Genomic DNA, 17,486 nt, shown 5'->3' with positions numbered 1-17,486 from the left:
GGTGCAAGGTGTAACCACGAATAGGGTGGGGGTTGTGAAGTAAGCCTAGGGGCTAAACACAGACCTATATCCCTCTAGCCACCCTTCATCCCCACCTTCCACTCCACCTCCCTAAGCTTGGTTAACTCTCAAGACCATGATTAATTCATGGTGGATTACAGTCTGGAGGCAGGGGAGAAAACTGGGATTGCAAATGGTCCTGGCTGCATGCACAGGGTTAGGGAGATAAAGACTTCCCCAAATTCATGCCACAATCCGGCCGCCTGACTTGCTTTTGCTACATATATGAATTTTTTTTTTCTCAACCCTCCTGCAAAAGATCACGACAGAGTGTTTGGGTTTCTTGATTACTATGGCATCTATTTTCACCCCAAAAATACGTCCGTAAAAATCCCCCCGAGCCACCGTAATGCGCTGCACGAACAGAGAGGTGCAAGGAATTATAACCCACGCATAGCAAGCAGGAGAGCTGTGGTCACGGCAATTTCCACATTGTCCTTCACAGTTACACAGCTAACTGCTTATACTTACTGGACGACCTCAAGGAAGTAAATGGAAGAATGTGAGAGCGGTGCCAACGCAGTAGAGAAGAATCTGCATCAACTTAAGTTGTGGAGTTACTCCCCCTTGTGTTTGCCACAAATGATTTCTTCTGCTTGGAAACAATTTAAAATCAGCTAAAAAATATTAGCAAGAACCGGTGCAACAACTTACAAGCTGGAAGATAAGCATCACGAATCTCCCTACAATACACGCATCTCCACTTCCCCATCAGACACAGGCTTCTGCATTTTCATTTTTTTCCCATCATTTTGCAGTACAAGCTATGTTATTTACATTGAAGCGTTTTTGAATCCCTCTAATCAGAGCTGAGAAGTGTTTGCCACCAAGCCTGCAAAGGCCAGTTATTTCACACATAAGCTGAATGCTTACATCAATTTATGTATGAAAAGCATCTATAATGAAATAAGAGATGTTGACCAAGAGGACTCCACTGATCTAACAGTGAACATCTGCATCGGCTCTGCTGTCTATATAGTAATGTGACAATAAAGTGAGGGAAAACTACTCCTGAGAAAATACCTAAAAAGGCATTCTGTATGTTTTCTAGTTTATTAGCAATACAATTCTGTCAACATGTTGAATTTATACAGTGAATGGTCTAATATGCACTGGAGGTCACATAAGCTTCGGTTTATTGAAACAATAAAAGACATATCATGAGGGCTTCATACTCAAAGAGATGTAGCAACTGACAGCTGCATATTTGACCATCAATTTTTAATAGTTTGGATTTTTCTTCTTTGATGACACAAAAATAAAACCTAAATATGTTTATATTAACACTGCATTGTCAGCAGACTAAAAATAATTCAAAGTCAATTTCTCCTCTTTAACACTTAGAATTTGTCCAAACACAAACCGTGACAAGTGCAAAGCACTTTAACAGTATTTGTGCTACAATTTAAAATTTGGCAAATGTCTACTTTTCTTTAGTTTTTATTGTACTTTTCCCCCCCATTTTTCTGTAAACAACATCTTGTACAAACTAGCACAGTGAAGCACAACCCCAGCAAATGGATTTTTATCTCCATACAATATAAATGAAATCAATACAAAAGTTTGGTTGGTTGCTTGGAACATTTTTATAATGATCAAGAGGTTCTAAAACGTGTCGAGACTTCTGGACTCCTGAATTTCTTAGATTACGTAAACAGTTGACTGTTTGAAGTCCTACTTAGAACCCCAGTAGAGTATTTTTAGAAGGTAGACTTCATTTCAATATTTCAAGTTCATCTCCATTTTAAATAAAGGGCTTGCAGTCCACTAGGGTGTTGAACTGGTTTTACTGCATTTTGAAGGCAACAGTCCTCAGATTTGGTGGAATTAGTGAAATTAAAACAAACACAGAGGCCTTTTGCAGTGAATAAACTGAAGTGTTCCCTGGCCTTCAGCAATGCTTTGTGAAAAGATCAGTATGGCAGAGCCTTGAGAGGCCGAGAGGTCTTAGGAGTGTGTGAATATGCAGGGACCCAATCAGAGTGCCTCTGACACAGTCTGAATGCCACTTAGGCAGGTCAGCGACCCTCAGTCCCTTCCTTCTCTCTGTAAAGCTATCCAAGTCTTTGACAGTAGCAAAACATTTTTTCATGTCTGAGACCTACAACAGAAGTTTTCTCAAAAAACGGCTGTGTTGTTTGTCTCTTTTTCAACGCACTTGTAAGTGTGAAGGGATTTGGTTGCAGGGGGCCACTGACAGGAAACAGCAGGGGCAACAGGGCATCCTGTGGGTCCAAATAAAGCAGGACGGGGGCTGTTTATCAGTCCTGGCCAGTTACTTTTTTTCTTTTGTAAATAAGGTTTTCTGGATGAGTATGGGTGATGGATTAAATAAAAAAAAGCCATTAAACCACCCACACACATACAATAATGAACACCATGTTTTTAGCACAATTTTATGAGTCATCAGTTTTTCAAGAAAAAAAAATGAATAAAATGAGAAAATGGAACATAAATAAATAAATATATTTAAAAAAAAAAAACAGTCTATAAAGTTGCCCCTAACCCTGTCATTTTCCTGGACCCTACTCTGAGGGTCCACAACAACATCCTCTGTCTGTGAATGTCTGGCTTTTAGTCCTCTGTGCCAGAAAGCTACCACACAGTGCCCTCGTTCATTTCTGAGGCTTGGTGAGACAGGTGGTTGTTGTATCCGCTGCCATTCAGTGACAGTGAGGTAAAGGGCGGACTAGGGCCAAACACTTCAGAAGAGATGCTGTGCAAGGGCCCCGGGATTCCAGGCTCTGGGCTGGGAGAGTCCCCTGGGTGGTGAGACATGATATCAGAGAAGCGTTGTACGTCACTGGAAGGGTGGTGGCCCGGCAGGGGGTGGTCCATACCCCCGAGAGGGGTGCCTGTGGGGCCCGAGGAGGGGACGAAGGGTAGATCAACTGGTGTCTGGGCCTGTGACGATGGAGGGCCCTGAGGGAAAAAGTCGTAGTTCCCTCCTGGGCCGTAGTACTCACTTTGATAATCTACAGATCCAAGAGCAGAGGAAAATAACAATCAGCATCAGCTCTGATTGAGAACAATGTGAGGGCAGAAATGAGTCCAGGAAGCCTGAGAAACTTATTGAACAGACATCGCCTGATTTGTATGAAAGACAGAGAGGGAGAGACCCTCGCTATGCTGCATTAGTCACAGACCATGTTATACTTAAATCAAAACTGCAATTGGGTGGAGAGAACGTAGTGAGAAAATTAATTAAAATGGGGGCCATTTCATCAGTGGTTTTACCTACTGAGATTAACTTTTTTTTTAAACTCAAAAGAATAATATTACAGACCCCTTTTTTCAGCAAGAAGAAAAGAGAAAATTATCTGATACTTCAGAGCTCTAGAAATAAAAAGAAGCTATTTTTATCAAATAGTTCTGCTGTAAATGAGCTTTTCTTCTCAGCCTGTGTATACTGTAAGTTAACTTCCCTGGAATAAAACAGATGCTTTTATTTTCAAATAAACTTTCTAGTGCTAATGCACAGGTCTTGCTAAAATAATAAAAGCAGGAAATCGTTTCAATATTTTGGATCTGGTTGTTTGAAATATCATTTGTAAAGAATACACAGTTTAATTTAAAGTTCTGTTGTGAATACAGTTGTTGACAGGGTTACCCAGTTGTGTTTTTATGTCTATTTTCTGTGTACAGAGCAAAAAATAACAAAAATGAATCTACAGAACATTTAATTTAAAAAACAACAATTTCCTAGCATTTGATTAAGAACCGCTTGACTAAAACTTCGATTGTAAAATGTGTCCACATTTGATCAGATTCACTAAATGACATATCAGTTTTGCTTTGCACCTAATCCGTACCTCCATAATAGGAGAAGGGCCCGTTGGGGATGAGCTCACCAGGCTCCAGTCGGTCCACTAACGTCCTCATCCGCCTCGGGCTCCGGAAGAACGCGTGCCTCCGCGCGCCTAACGCGCTCAGCTGCTTCATACGCCTCTCTTTGGAACGTCGGTTCTGGAACCAGACCTGCACGTGAACACGAAGATACATCCGTTACGTCCCGCCACAAGGCTGCTGCTGCTGCTGCTGCTGCTGCTGCTGCTGCTGCTGCATGGCATCATTTTGGTTTTAGGTCAATATTTTGTGCAAGAGATTGAAATGGGGGGACGGAAGGGTGCGGAGAGGTTGCTGTGAATAATCGACCATAACTTTGATTTTTGATTTTTTTTTTTTTGTAAATATGTTGCGCAAATAATCGTCAGTGTGCAAATATGTCCTCATTGAAAGCAAAGAGTAAACAAGCTTGGTGTTTGCTTTGGCACCTGCTCCGCCGCGGCTCCACTAACTGCTCTCTTTGTGTGTTTTGCAGCATGCGTGATGATCTGATACATTAAATCCTCGAGGCTCTGCGGTGATGGGGACTGCGGCCAATTATCCGCACAGGACTCAGAGTCACATCTAACCTGCCTAATGATCTTTTAACCCCCCATTTACTCCGACTGAAGGCGACAGCGGGGGGACTTCAAATCTCCAATTAATACTTAATAGGAGGGTTGTTACCGATACATTACTGGGTTATCATTTTATAATCTATAGAGCAGCTTCCTTTAATTATGCTTCACCCTGCACACCTACTCCGGATCCCTCGTGCTTCCACATGTTACAAAACCGTTTTATTACTTTATACTCTCAGCAAAACCCTGTAAGCTCTCAATGCCTACCTCACAATATTCTAATAATAATAATAATAATAATAATAATAATAATATTTTCCATTTTTAATTCATGAGTGTAAAACTTAAAATAATCGTACAAAGCCTTGCTTTAGTGTACTTTACTGCTGCGGCTGCCTACAGAAAAATTATGATTATTACAATAATATTGCTAATTATCTGTCGGACCTTGTGTAACTCCGGGTTATGAGGAGACAGTCTTGAAGACTCTTGAAACAGATTTGCGCTTTTCCACTTGGCTGGAGAGGCTCCCAGCATGGCTAAACGTGGTTGCAAAGCGTGATGGCTGCGCTGTGCCAGAACTCCCAGCGCTCCCAGCAGCCGGCACCAGTTGGCGGCTTTCGCCCCGTTGCGCGGGGCCAACAAACAGAAACCTCCCCTATAAATTAGCCCATTTCCAAATGGAGCTGACTGTTTGAGCCAATGTTCAGTTCTAATGAGTTCAACGTGAGCGCGGTGTTTGCAGGGAGGAGGTCTCTCTTAACGAGGGGTGAAGGAGGTGAGAGGTCTGCGGTGGAGAGGAGAGGAGAGGAGAGGAGAGGAGAGGAGAGGAGAGGAGAGGAGAGGAGAGGAGAGGAGAGGAGAGGAGAGGAGAGGAGAGGAGAGGAGAGGAGAGGAGAGGAGAGGGCCCCTCCGGGATAAGTCCTGTCCCACCATCGCAGACTGGTATCTTGGCAAAGATTTTTTTTTAATAAAATGCAATCTGTTACTTCACACCTATTAGGGTTATCGCTGCCTGACACCATTTAGAGAAGAGAAGGTGTGAGGGTCACCTCTGCTCACGTTCAGGTGGCCCGTCAGTGTGGTGCTCAGTATGTTTAGGGACAATTAGGAATCCTGAATTTATTTATTTATTTTTAACACAAATACCCTGACGCTCCCCTCACCTGGATGACCCTCATGTTGAGGCCGGTCTCCTGAGCCAGCTGCTCCCGGATGTGTCGTGTGGGTTTCGGGGTGGCAGCGAACGCCGCCTTCAGGGTCTCGAGCTGCTTGGCCTTAATGGTGGTCCGAGGGCCGCGCCGCTTTCCGCCCAGGTTCTGGTCGTCGTTCTCGTTGTTGACCGTCTCCTTGTCGGAGAGGGCCGCCATCTCCGTGTCTTTTAGGACAACGTCATCCTGGAGCTGGTCCTGAGAGTCCGGAGATAAACTGGGATCGCTGCATGCCGTCACTATAGTGGAAACGGGACAGGACGGGACGGGAGGACGTCCACGCCGTTCATTACTGAGGACTGTCACTGGTGACATACTGGTCAGTTGATGGTGGCTGACCAGAGATCCCTGGGACAAACATGCAACCTTACAGCAGATTGCAAAGGATGCCTTCTAAATGACCAAACGACTGTCTGTTTTTACATTGTTAACAAACAGTTTTTATAGCAAGAATAGGAAGAATTCTAATTTAAACATCTGACATCAGGTTTTCTGATCACCTCATCAATACCCAAACCGATCCAGACACCAAAAACACTGAGCTGCGGATAAACAACATCAATAATAATAATAATAATAATAATAATAATAATAATAATAATAATAATAATAATAGCGGTAGAGTCAACAACTCTCCGGGGTTATTTGGGCGTCGTCTAATTCCTGGTCCTTCACATAAAAACGTTAATGTGAAGCTCAACTCATCATCATCATTTACTGCAATTCAAATCCACATTCATTCATTCATTTGCGTAAAAAAATGTGCGCACGCACATGCAGACACAAACATGCACGCGCCCACGACAGCCACCTTACCTGAGAGGAGGTTCGTGTCTTTTACACTCATGTTACTGAGGTAATCGTCCTTACAAACAAATTTGTTCTCGTCTATGATGTAGAGCTCTTCGCCAGTGGAGAGCTGCTTATTGCACATCATGCAGGTGAAACAGTTGAGGTGGAACACTTTGCTCCGGGCCCTCCGGACCAGGTCGTTCGGAGAAATTCCCTGCGAGCAGCCGCCACATTTGGTACCGAACCGCCTGAAGAAAGAGAAACAAACAAGTGTGGTTAGAGCCGCTTTTAATTACTCGTTTTCCTTTCTTTTTGTTTTGTTTTGTTTTGTTTTGTTTTAACTGTTTAAAATTTTGACACCTTGGTGAATACTGGAGGCTTTACGAGGGCTGATTAAATGCAATTAATGTCAAAACTTTTGTGTCCACACACATCCTTTCCTTTAAAAAAAAATAAGACGAAATGAAAATAAATGAAATGAAATAAAGCTAAAACTGAGAAAATATGCTAATGAACTTATTGTCGGCGGAACAGAAATTATTATAATTTCAGGATGTTTTTAAGTGGATATAAAATTGTGATTTTGTACGTGGGCCTTTAAAAAAATGGTTCCTATAGAAATCAGTTAACCAAGACAAAAGGAATGTAGGATAAACGAACCCGCTAATATTCAGAGAACTACTAGTTAATCACTATTTATAATAAAATTAAATGCAATATGTACAATTTATCTCTCACCTCTAACCGTACTTCTACTTCTATTATTATTATTATTATTATTATTATTATTATTATTATTATTATTACTAATAATAAACATAATGATAGTTATAATAATAACTATTGTCATCACTACCAATAATATCAACATTACTACTAATAATAGTAGTAGTAGTAATAATAATATTTGAACAATAGTTTAATTTTAACGCCATTGCATCGTCTTTTCATCGTTTTCTTTAATTTTCAACTATCTTTAAATCTTCCCACATGTTGAAAGCCGCCTTCTCTCCTGCATCACTTCTTCTTCACATCCTCCAGTAAAGTTGTGTTTTCCTTTAACGCTGACTTGCTCTGAATAAATGGACACGTTAGTTCAAAAGGATGATAAAGAGGAAACAGCCAAAGCTCTCCCCGTTCAACTTTGTATATTGGCTGCTGTGGATGTTGACAAAGCGTCTGGTTGTTTTGTCTGTGGACTTGATCTTCTCGACCAGTTCACTATTCAAATCCACTTATCACGTCCTCCTCAGTCGGACTGGGCAAACAGCGCGGGCCAGCGGGCTGACCCAGTCCGGGTTTGATCCTCGATGTTAGAAAAAATACACCCAGGTGTGATTTCCTCGCTCCCCCCAACAAACCGCCCCCTGTTTTCACGCTTCACCTTGCTGAGAGAGAAGCGCACACGCGTTGTGTTCGTCCTGTCCTTTTGTTTTTGTTTCCCATTGAATTCCGAATAAGCTTTTAATTAATCACACGCTAATCAAAGCCCGTTGTCTCCAGGTGCTGAGTGCGACTTTGTCGTTTTTGAGTAAAATGATCTGACAAATACACTCTGCTTTAAAAAAAACCCCACATCTGATAGGTTTAATGCTGTTATTTGAGTTGACCTTTACCCTCTTTCTATTCTTATTTTTATTTCAACCTACTTGTCTTTTTTTTGGTTTGTTTGTTCGGTTTTTTTTGTTTGTTTTTGTTTTTTGGACACCAGTTTTAATGTATGTCCAGAGAAAATAAAAATACTCTACATACATATAAAAACTTAAATATTCCTATTAATATTTTAAATTTAGACCGTTTCAATTGACTTTAGGGACATCTTTTACTATTTCTGCTGAATCTGAATTTTCTGAATTAATATCCATAGTGTATCCGTTCCTGTTCCTGTTTTCCTGCCGTTTCAACACAAGAACTGCTCCCACTAAAAACAAACTGGTGCCGGTGAGTTTCTCCAGCATCACCCCCAGGCTTACCTAAAAAAGTCGTTTTTGCAGTACAGTCTCCCCTCTCTAGAAAAACACTTCTCGGTCAGATTACATTTGCACTCGCAGCACTGCACGCACTTGACGTGCCAGGCTCTGTCTAGCACGTTGAGCAGGAAGCGGTCCAGGATAGGCCTCTCGCAGCCGGCGCAGTGGACCATGGCTTCGGCTGGGCTCGCGGCAACCCCCCACGAGCGACGCGCACGCACAAACCCAATCACCGGCGCAGGCCGAGCATTGACCGAGTGTTTGAGTTCTGCCTCTGCTGATTCCGCCTCCAGCTCCGGGGTCAGTGTTCGCGGAGAGGCCAGTCGATCAGCTGTCACTACAGATCTCTCCCCGTATGCGTAAAAAAAAAAACAGGCTCCGTCTGAAGAGGAAATACAAGAGCAGAAGGCGCCGAAGGTCCTCAGTGGTATGAAACAACTGGGGAATCAGTCCCGTTAGTGGGCCCGAGGCAAAAATTCTGAATTCAGATCTGATACAGATGATGGGCTCGGGAGGCAGCTTGTTCTTCCCGGCGATCTTGGAGGCGACGCATTGGTCAGCAGGCGGAGCGGCCGCCGGTCAGGAGCACAGGCACGTTTAACAAACCGCTGTCAGATCATAGTTTTCACACAGTCATTCGGTTGGTTTTTACGTGGCAGCGTATCCAGTCCTTCAAAGGAGAAGCAAGAAACAAAAAGAAGCCAAAAAGAAAAAAAGAAAAAAAAAAGATTTTATCAAAGAGTGTTTTCCCCTCCGGCTCTGCGGGCTGATCCTGGAGCTGTGCTGCCAGCGGCGCGATGCTGGGATGCCCACCTCAGTCTCCGGTACGGTGCGTGTGCCGGGATGCGCTGGGGTCTCCGGTTCACTGTCTTGCTCCTAAAGCTCCAACACCAGCCTTATTCCCGTCCTCCTGACGTCAGGTGGCGGCCGGACCAATCAGCGCGGAGCCACGCGAGGAGCCATCAAACCTCCCCATCAAAACCCAGCAAGTGCTCTGCCTGCTATTTATGCCGCACACTCAGGACACCAATTGTCAAAAAATTTCCCCTGCAAAGTGTCATATGTTAGAGAGGGCGTCTGCAGGAGGCGGCGGCGGCGGCGGCGCAGGGCGAGCGGCGCGGAGGGAGACTGTTGCTGCAGAGCAGAGATGTCTTCTGGGCATGACGAGGAGGAATCCTAGCAGGTACACGCGCACACTTCTCCTCGGGATAAACAGGCTCGAGGCGCAGATTGCAGGCGCGTGCGCTCTCTGTTTAGTTTTTGTCGGTGTTGGCGGCGTGTGAGAGCATCCCGAAGGCCCGACGCGGCGGAGCGTCGCCGCTGCACTCTAAACTGTTTGGACTCATCTAAATATTTCCTCTCACAGCAGGAGGCTGCGCACTGCCGAGGATGTAGATGATAGCACTATGATGATGATGGTGATGGTGATGATGATGTCTCGTGCCCGGTGATGGCGCGCGCAGCCCTCCCATTTTCTCTCGTGGAAGTGAAAGACTGAAAGGCTCGAAAGTTGACAGCTCTTCCAGGCAATTCTTTACGGGAACTCAATCCACTTCCACCGCAGCGCGGGCCGCCACGCACAGATAAGTCTCGTCGTTTGTTTTTGCGGCTGCAAACACTCCTGATATTTGATTTGCTTAATAGAAGAAAAAAAAGGTTGCGGTGAAGTTTTGCCTTCAAGATAACAGAGATCTAACAAGAAAGAGGTTGGAAGTTTTTTTTTCTTCTTTTATGTTTTTAAAAAAAAAACTTTGCTCACTTATCGCGTTGGCTATTGCGGTTTATGTTTATTTGCGTGTTCGTTTGCACACTTTTCGCTGAAGAATTGCGCATGTGTTGGAAAGCCGCCGCAAACTCCCATGTATCTGCGCCGCTTCTCGTGCAACAGTCCAGCTGACCGCTCCCCCCTCCCCCGGATCTCCCAACCAACCAACACCACCTCCCCCCGAGGAGAACCCCTTCAAGAGGACGTGAGTTCAGGTCACTGGTTCTAAAGGAGAGAGAGAGATAGAAAGAGAGAGAGAGAGAGAGCATAATGTAAACAGATTTGCTTTAGCTTGCTTTCCTTTCTTTCTTTCTTTCTTTCTTCCTCCTACCTCATAGACCTCATACGGAGGAAAAATCAGAAACGGGCCACTTCACTGGATGAGATTCTCCAAAGAAGCGGTGGGAAAACTGCACATCTTATGGACTACAGAGCTTGACTCTGTTGCCACTAAATCCCGGATGGCACAGACAGAAAAATGACACCCCCCCTCCCCCCCATCTTAACCCAGCATGTAAACAACAAAATGTTGTTACTTCCATGTGCGGAAGATGCACTGATAGTGTGTCAGTAGGGATAATCTGTGCCTGATTTAGAAAAAGCTAAGAGGGAAGAAGAACTAGAAGCTGCAGCTAGGCGCGGATTAATCCACGGATGGAAAAGAAGAGAAAAAAAAAATCAAAATAAACTATAAGCTTTAACATATCTCTGCTTCCCTCCAGCCAGAGACACTATTAAATGAAGGGGGGGAATGGTTTGAACCTCACCGATGTAATCCTTTGCTTGGAACAGACTTTTATTCGCACTTTCCTTCTGATGCAGGCGCAAATTGTAAATTGGAATCATTGCGCTGCCGCCTCTGGGCCCAGTTTAAAGAAAACAAAACTTCTCTCTCTCTCTCTCTCTCTCTCTCTCTCTCTCTCTCTCTCTCTCTCTCTCTCTCTCTCTCTCTCTCTCTCTCTCTCTCTCTCTCTCTCTCTCTCTCTGTTGTTTTCAGCCTCTCGCTTTAATCTCGGAATGGTTTGACACAGATCGAGCAACAGATTGAGATGACAGAATACTTACTAAAGGGAACGAAAAGGACATTTGAAATATGTTAACTGATTTCCATTACAAGAATTTAAAAAAAAAAAAAATCTGAATAGATGTATGTTTTTTTTCTGTCGTTCTCTCTAATCACAAACTAATTTTCGACGCCTCCATTAATAGCAGGTACCGGCTCCTATCAGAGCAGCCCGGGAGATTTGGGGTTTATGAAGTGCAGACCAGTGAGCGACTCCACTGCGAGATAATTCATCTGAGATAATGAAAGAGGCCGTGGAGATGCATGCAATCATTCACTGTAATCACGGCTCGTTTATTTGTCTCTCCTCTGCTCTGCAGTCTCAGCTCGGAGTCGCCGGTGTCGCCACGCCACGCATGACGGACACGGCCCAAGGAAGGAGAGGACAAAACAAGGTTCAGTCCTGAACCGAGCAGGTGATTAGCTGCGTTCTGTGAGCATGTTGAAGGCCTAGCCAAAGCCCAGAGCGAGACACAGAGCAGAATCACGGCTGAAGCAGCCGCTCTAGGCCGGGCTACTGAGGGGGGGAGACTCCGGGGTTAGAGAGAAATGATCATCCGGGACTGGAGCTGCGGTCAGCTGAGAGTACCGGGGGAGAGGAAGGAGGCAGAGGGGTCCACCGGGCCGCTCCCCATTTCTGCTCATATCGATTTCTGCTCCTCTCTTTTCTTTTCCTTTCTTTTCTCTTCTTTCATTCATTTTCTTTTTCTTTTTCTTTCTTTTATTTCCTTCTCTTTTCTTCAAATATTTCGCCCAGGGAAACAAAGAGAAATAAAGGATTTTACCCGAAACGGACTTTGATTTCTGACGTTTTCCCTGCTTCAGACTCTGGTCTGGGCCTTGGAAATGTTTGGGATTTTGTTTATGTATTTATTAATTTTGTCCATGGATCAAAAGTCATTCACACTGACTGAAAGGAACCAGCAACTACAAGATCTAATAGGCTTTTTTCACAAATTGCACGCCGCCTAAGAAGTTCGGCTAAGGGCTTTAAACTGAACTGGGCGGAAGTAGCGCAGTTTAACGGAGTGTTTCCTTTTCGGTTGCACCATGCAACACGGTGAGATGTTGGCGGTGTAATCCACGTGTGACGGGTTACCCGGGTCAGTGCGTGGGCTGAGACAAGCCCACACCCACTCCAGCACGCCGTCTGCCCCAAAACATATTCCGATGTGAACTCAGCGCAGATTATTGAACCAGCAACAAACTCTGAGCAAACATTTTTCCAGGCTCCCCAACTCCGCTGCGGCCTGTGCTGAGAGAAATCCGATGGGATTTATAGATCATCTCCCTACAGCTGTCGCTTCTCAGCCGGTCAACCCCTGCTGACCCCCCGCCTCCACTATAGATCGACCTCAGCATCGCAAACGCTCCAATATTCGGAGGTTCGATCAGACCCAGAACCATCAGCAGGCAGAGCCTCCGCTGCAGCCCGTTTTAATCGGGGTGTGTTTGTGGGGGAAAGTGGGGGGGGGGGGTAATACATCATGTATTAGTGGTTCTGAGCTCGGGAACAGGAACCCACCGCGAGACTCTGAGGTCAGTCGGAGAAAAGGGCGCGATCAACATCTCGCTTCCTCCTCTAGGGGGCGAATTCGGTCCGGACAAAGAAAGGGGCGCACAGGCCGTGACACTTTTTATTTTGACATTATGTTTTCATTTTTATTGTGTGGCCTCCAAACTGAAGCATCGCTGATTCTCTGTGAAGGATTTAGTAAAGAAAAATCACAGAGGATCGATGATGATCTACAATGTTCTATTTGAGGAAGCTTTTATAGTTAATATTACAATCCCAATTATAATCTTAAAAATGTTTCTATTATTATTATTATTATTATTATTATTATTATTATTATTATTATTATTATTATTGTTGTTGTTGTTGTTGTTGTTGTTGCCGTCATCATCATCGTTATTACTTTATATGTCTATGTTGAATGAAAAGCTTTTTTTCTATCCCGTAATAGGTTATATTAATAAAAAGAACTAGAACATTGGTTTTCCTTGATTAGTCCGAAAAAAAGAGAGTTTTCTGTGAAGATGCTGCAGAATCCGCCTCACTGAGAGATTATCCTGCACACTGGGCCTAGAGCAGCCTGTAAAGCAGTTCCCCTAGTTTAGATTAATGGTACTGCGCGATTATTCTGCAGTCGGGGTGAAAGGGCTGGGATCACTAATGATTATAATATAATGTGTGGCGATAACCACTCCCTTTGAGATATTATCGCCCGCTGGCCAATGCTCAGGGGACGAGCTGCATGGCTGCAGAGCGCCTGATAGCTGCTGCCGCTCCGGCTGCTGCAGCAGCGGATTTTCAGAAATGAGGGGGGAAAAGCGTGGAAAGTGGGAGTGCTGGCTGCTGATACATGCATTAAAATATGGAGAGGAGAAAGCTGGGCGCTCATTTATTGGCCCTTTTTGTTTCCCTTGTCTGTTTCCTGGAAATTATAACGCCATAAAGATTTATATATATTTAATGCAAGAACACCCTGGACCTTTCAAATCACAGCAGGGATTTTAACCAGAACAGCACGTTCTTATTGTTTTTAAGTGCAGCAATCTTCCATGGATTTAATTGCTCCCAGAATGCAACATTTAGGGCATTAAAGGGCTCGTGGCTGCGAGAAGAAAAATGCTAAATGAAAACGTTGTTTCGAAAAAAAAAAAGAAATGTTCCCAACGATTATTTGTTTGCTGGAGAAACTGAAATGATAGATATGTTTCCATTCAAATGACGAGGACAGAATAGTTTCATCATTTGAGGCCTTCAAACAGCCCACGTGAGATTTGGTTTCACCTTTTTGCAAAATTCATTGTATTCTCTTTAGCTTCAGTTGAATTCTACAACACTCACTATAAATCTCATGCCTACACTTCATCTCCGTGGTGCCGTTTAAGAGACAAATAAAAGTAATATTAATAATAATCGTAATAATAAAAAAGAAGTATTATCTAATGATAATTTATCTTCTCTAATAACAGCTGATGGATTTGAAAAAGCAATCGTGGACCTGCTGGGAGCTCTGATGCCTTAAACTCTTGTGGAACATCTCGGAAGGCCTGAGAAACACATACATTAATATTAAATCTGGGGAAATTATGAAAGTTTCTCCTAATACTCCTCCTTCGTACAGCTACAAATATGAATTGAATTTTCTCTCTCCATAGTCAATAAAATCAAAAGTAAAAAAAAATCAGACAGGACCCTGAAAGCAGCTTGGTGTTAGTAATGCAGCGCACAACTTTTCTAAAGCCGATTAGGCAGCAAATCCAGAATAATTATCAGAATTAGCTGATCAATAGTCTAAGAAACGAATCAGAGTGTGCTTGGGAGGGAGCGGGAGGACTGTGGAAGGAAAACTGAAGTGGCTGATCCTGCTGCGGTGCTCGCACAGCAGCGGCTCCCGCTATCCATCTTCACCGGAGCCTTTGTGTGCGCAAAAACCGAAGGAGCGCAGAAGGTAAAGCCCAGCGTCAGAGCCGCGGCTTTCTTTTTTATATCCAATAGATCAGGAGGCAGACAAAGCTTTATTTTCGCCAGGAGAGAGATATTTTACCTCTGCCTTACGGTTTTATGTTGGAGAGGTGTCAGCCGCTGGAAATGGATGGCTAATGCATAGGCAAAGCGCTGCTCGCCTCGGCATGCTGCACGTCAGAGGGGGGCTGCGGCAAAGAGCTGCGGGGATTTAGGGCCCCTGGGGGCCCAGCACGGGGTGACGGAGCAACAGGGGCGACAGAATCGACAGAAGCCTCCTCGGCTGTGCCGATAGAGCTCATAATGAAAGAACGCAGGCATTAGACAAGAGCTGACCCACACTGATTCTGTCCCAGTGTTTGTGCATAACCATGTGAAACACACAGCATCTGCAGCACTAGATTACCATATAAAATATGTGGAGTAGAATCTATATTTTTTAGAGAAGGTAAAGCATGTAGAACTGAAAAGTGTTCTCTCCTGTGGAGAAGCTAACTTCAGCATATACTCAGCACCAACATGATGAGCCATGTTTAAATGGAGTTTTTCCCCTGAAGTTACGAGTGAGTGATTTAAAAACCTCTTTTGATTTCCTAATAGAACTGTACTTCTTTGCGTAATCTGCTACTTTATTCCACTGGCTTCATGACTGTAATGAAAACAGCGGAATGCCCGAAAGGCAAATTATAAAAAATTTGGAGTGCAATTAGAAACTGAGGCAGTTGTAGAGGAGCTTACAGAACTAACAGGATGGTAACATTTGACATTCATACTTAGATTGGAAAAAGAAAATGGAACATTAAAAATGGCTCCTTATGACGGATTTTTAGACCGATTTACAAGGAAACTGTAAATCTGTAACTGCCCAACAGTTAAAGAGTAAAAAGTGTTATGAAAGAAACATTTTGAACATACAGAAGACTTCATTTGGTGGGAATATTTCAATTGGAGTTTTATCTGCAATAATTACTCAGGATGAGACCTGTTTGTGGTTACATGCCATTTATTTACCTATTTGTGTTTTGGAGTTAAAGAAGAAATTTTAAGATACTTTAGTGTTTAAAAAAAACCAAACAGGTAATGACCAATCCACAGGGACAATAATGGGCTGTTTCATTTTTCAGTAAGTAGAGGCTAAATTTGGATAAATTTGGTCTTTGTTGAATGCCCAGCAAAGACCATAGGTTTAGTGCAAAGGGATGTGACCTAAACTTACTTTAACATATTTTAAGAAGGAATCCTCTCCCACCCCCCCACCCCACCTCTCCACCCCCCCAAATAAAAACCCATAATAAAAAACAATACTTCCAGTAAGTCAGTCAAAATTATTCTGAAACTCTGCGTTGGCTGATTCCTCTGTGAAACCTCTTCTACATCTCTACATAGTTTTATAGGCTAGTTGTTATAAGCTCATCCTCTGTTAACTCACTTACATAAATGCAGTTTCCTCGCTATATGCAGCAAAGAGGTAACAAGATTTACAATACTGCTGGAAACAGAGGGCCTCCCTGTCATATTTCTCTCCTATGCTAAATAGAAATCTTAAGACATAATTGGAATTTACAGCATACCTGAATAACTGCATATAAATAAGCACACATTTCATCAGGGGGTTCAGTGACACTGTTTGGTGGCATAAAAAACGCTGCATATATTATAATACGCAGCAAATAATCTTATTTTGCTGCAGCCCCTTGCTACATGCTTGGGATTCCATCCAAATTACAGAGGATTCAAACAAGCGTTTTCAATTGATTAAACCTATATGGGCAACATTTCATTTTAATGGGACAATTTATTTCTGGGAAGAGATTATCAAGGGCTGCTGGAAACCATGGCAGTGTGTAAATCTGACACTGTTTATTTCATTTAAAGTCAGGCAGCCTCTTTCAGCTCTTTCCTCCTTCGTCTGAGTGCAGGAGGGGGGGTTCAGGTGTCACCAAGGCCTCACCTTCCTCACCTTCCTCTGTAGTTACCAGACAAACAAGCTCATTGACTTTAGCCCGGTGTCCCAGAAAAATTCTCCGATTCTCATCGCCTTTATGAGTCTGCATTCTCTTTCTGAATTTGGAGGAGGAAGAAGCAAATCCTCTGGATGGGATTGGCAGTCATGCCCCCGGGCTCACGGTCAGACAATCACAGGATGGAAAGTGGTCGTCGACAGCCTGACCCCCCCCCCCCCCCCACACACACCTTGTTGAGGCCGCTCAGTGGATTTAGAGATAATGACATCGGCACCCGCATTAAGATTCATATTCACCATCTCTCCACATGACCCTGTTTTCCTTTTGTCCCAGACCTGTGTCAAACACCTGCCAGTCTTATCGTGTCTCTGGTAATAATCAAAGCAGGGCAAAAACTGTAATGCACATCCTCAGAAGCCTGTCTGCTGCAGGAAAACCGGTCAGATTTTAAACTATTTTAGTTTCTTTTTCTTTCTTTTTTTCGAATTCAGATAGAAATTTACCCACACAGCATAAAAAGAGGATTGCATGTTAGAACAGCTTTTGTTCTTTTAGCCTCCAGCAAGAAGGCCGGCGGTCTTTCTGCTCTTAGGCTGCATCCTCTCCCCAAGCATGAGTGTGTTCTCCCCAGTTAATCCAGCTTCCTCCGGAACATGGCTGTCAGGTTAATTGGTCTCTCTCTAAAAATTGTTCTTAAGTGTGTGTGGGCGTGGGTGTGTGTGTGTTCGGAGGGAGGGGTATGGTTGTGTTTCCTGGTGATGCACTGACCACCTGTCCACG

At 43.7% G+C, this 17,486-nt stretch overlaps 1 protein-coding gene and 1 long non-coding RNA gene across 7 annotated transcripts in view; one reads left to right on the top strand and one right to left on the bottom strand.

Annotated features, from left to right (window-relative positions):
* Positions 1 to 1,099: 1,099 nt before the first annotated feature.
* Positions 1,100 to 9,315, bottom strand: lhx1a (LIM homeobox 1a). 2 transcript variants are annotated; one of them, XM_027999038.1, is made up of 5 exons: positions 8,443 to 9,315; positions 6,494 to 6,717; positions 5,633 to 5,916; positions 3,912 to 4,038; positions 1,100 to 3,035 (listed from the first exon to the last, which is right to left on the bottom strand). In XM_027999038.1, the coding sequence occupies exons 1-5, from the start codon at positions 8,610 to 8,612 to the stop codon at positions 2,656 to 2,658; spliced, it is 1,185 nt and encodes a 394-aa protein (XP_027854839.1). In that variant the 5' UTR covers positions 8,613 to 9,315; the 3' UTR covers positions 1,100 to 2,655. The 2 variants fall into 2 exon arrangements, with proteins under 2 accessions (XP_027854839.1, XP_027854837.1); XM_027999036.1 differs by having other exon boundaries at positions 3,873 to 4,038; positions 8,443 to 9,310.
* A 135-nt stretch (positions 9,316 to 9,450) lies between these two features.
* Positions 9,451 to 17,486, top strand: part of LOC114133277 (uncharacterized) — a 52,833-nt gene continuing 44,797 nt past the window's right edge. For 2 of the 5 annotated variants that reach the window (XR_003593139.1, XR_003593142.1), the window contains exons 1-3: positions 9,451 to 10,409; positions 10,543 to 10,605; positions 11,588 to 11,683. This is a non-coding gene — a long non-coding RNA (uncharacterized LOC114133277). The remainder of the gene's footprint in view (positions 10,410 to 10,542; positions 10,606 to 11,587; positions 11,684 to 17,486) is intronic. The other 3 variants (XR_003593143.1, XR_003593141.1, XR_003593140.1) reach the window with 3 other exon arrangements.

The sequence above is a fragment of the Xiphophorus couchianus genome, chromosome 18 (genome assembly GCF_001444195.1).
Source record: "Xiphophorus couchianus chromosome 18, X_couchianus-1.0, whole genome shotgun sequence".
NCBI lineage: Eukaryota > Metazoa > Chordata > Actinopteri > Cyprinodontiformes > Poeciliidae > Xiphophorus > Xiphophorus couchianus.
Note: the sequence above shows the minus strand (reverse complement) of the source record. Positions and strands in the feature narration are given on the sequence as shown.

Excerpts from the sequence above, each read along its gene's own strand:
- lhx1a (XM_027999036.1), bottom strand. The coding sequence starts at position 8,612 with ATGGTCCACTGCGCCGGCTGCGAGAGGCCTATCCTGGACCGCTTCCTG. Across the intron at positions 5,917-6,493 it reads AGACACGAACCTCCTCTCAG|TGACGGCATGCAGCGATCCC; the intron begins GTAAGGTGGCTG and ends TTTCCACTATAG. Across the intron at positions 3,036-3,872 it reads GCCCTTCTCCTATTATGGAG|ATTATCAAAGTGAGTACTAC; the intron begins GTACGGATTAGG and ends TTGGATCTGTAG.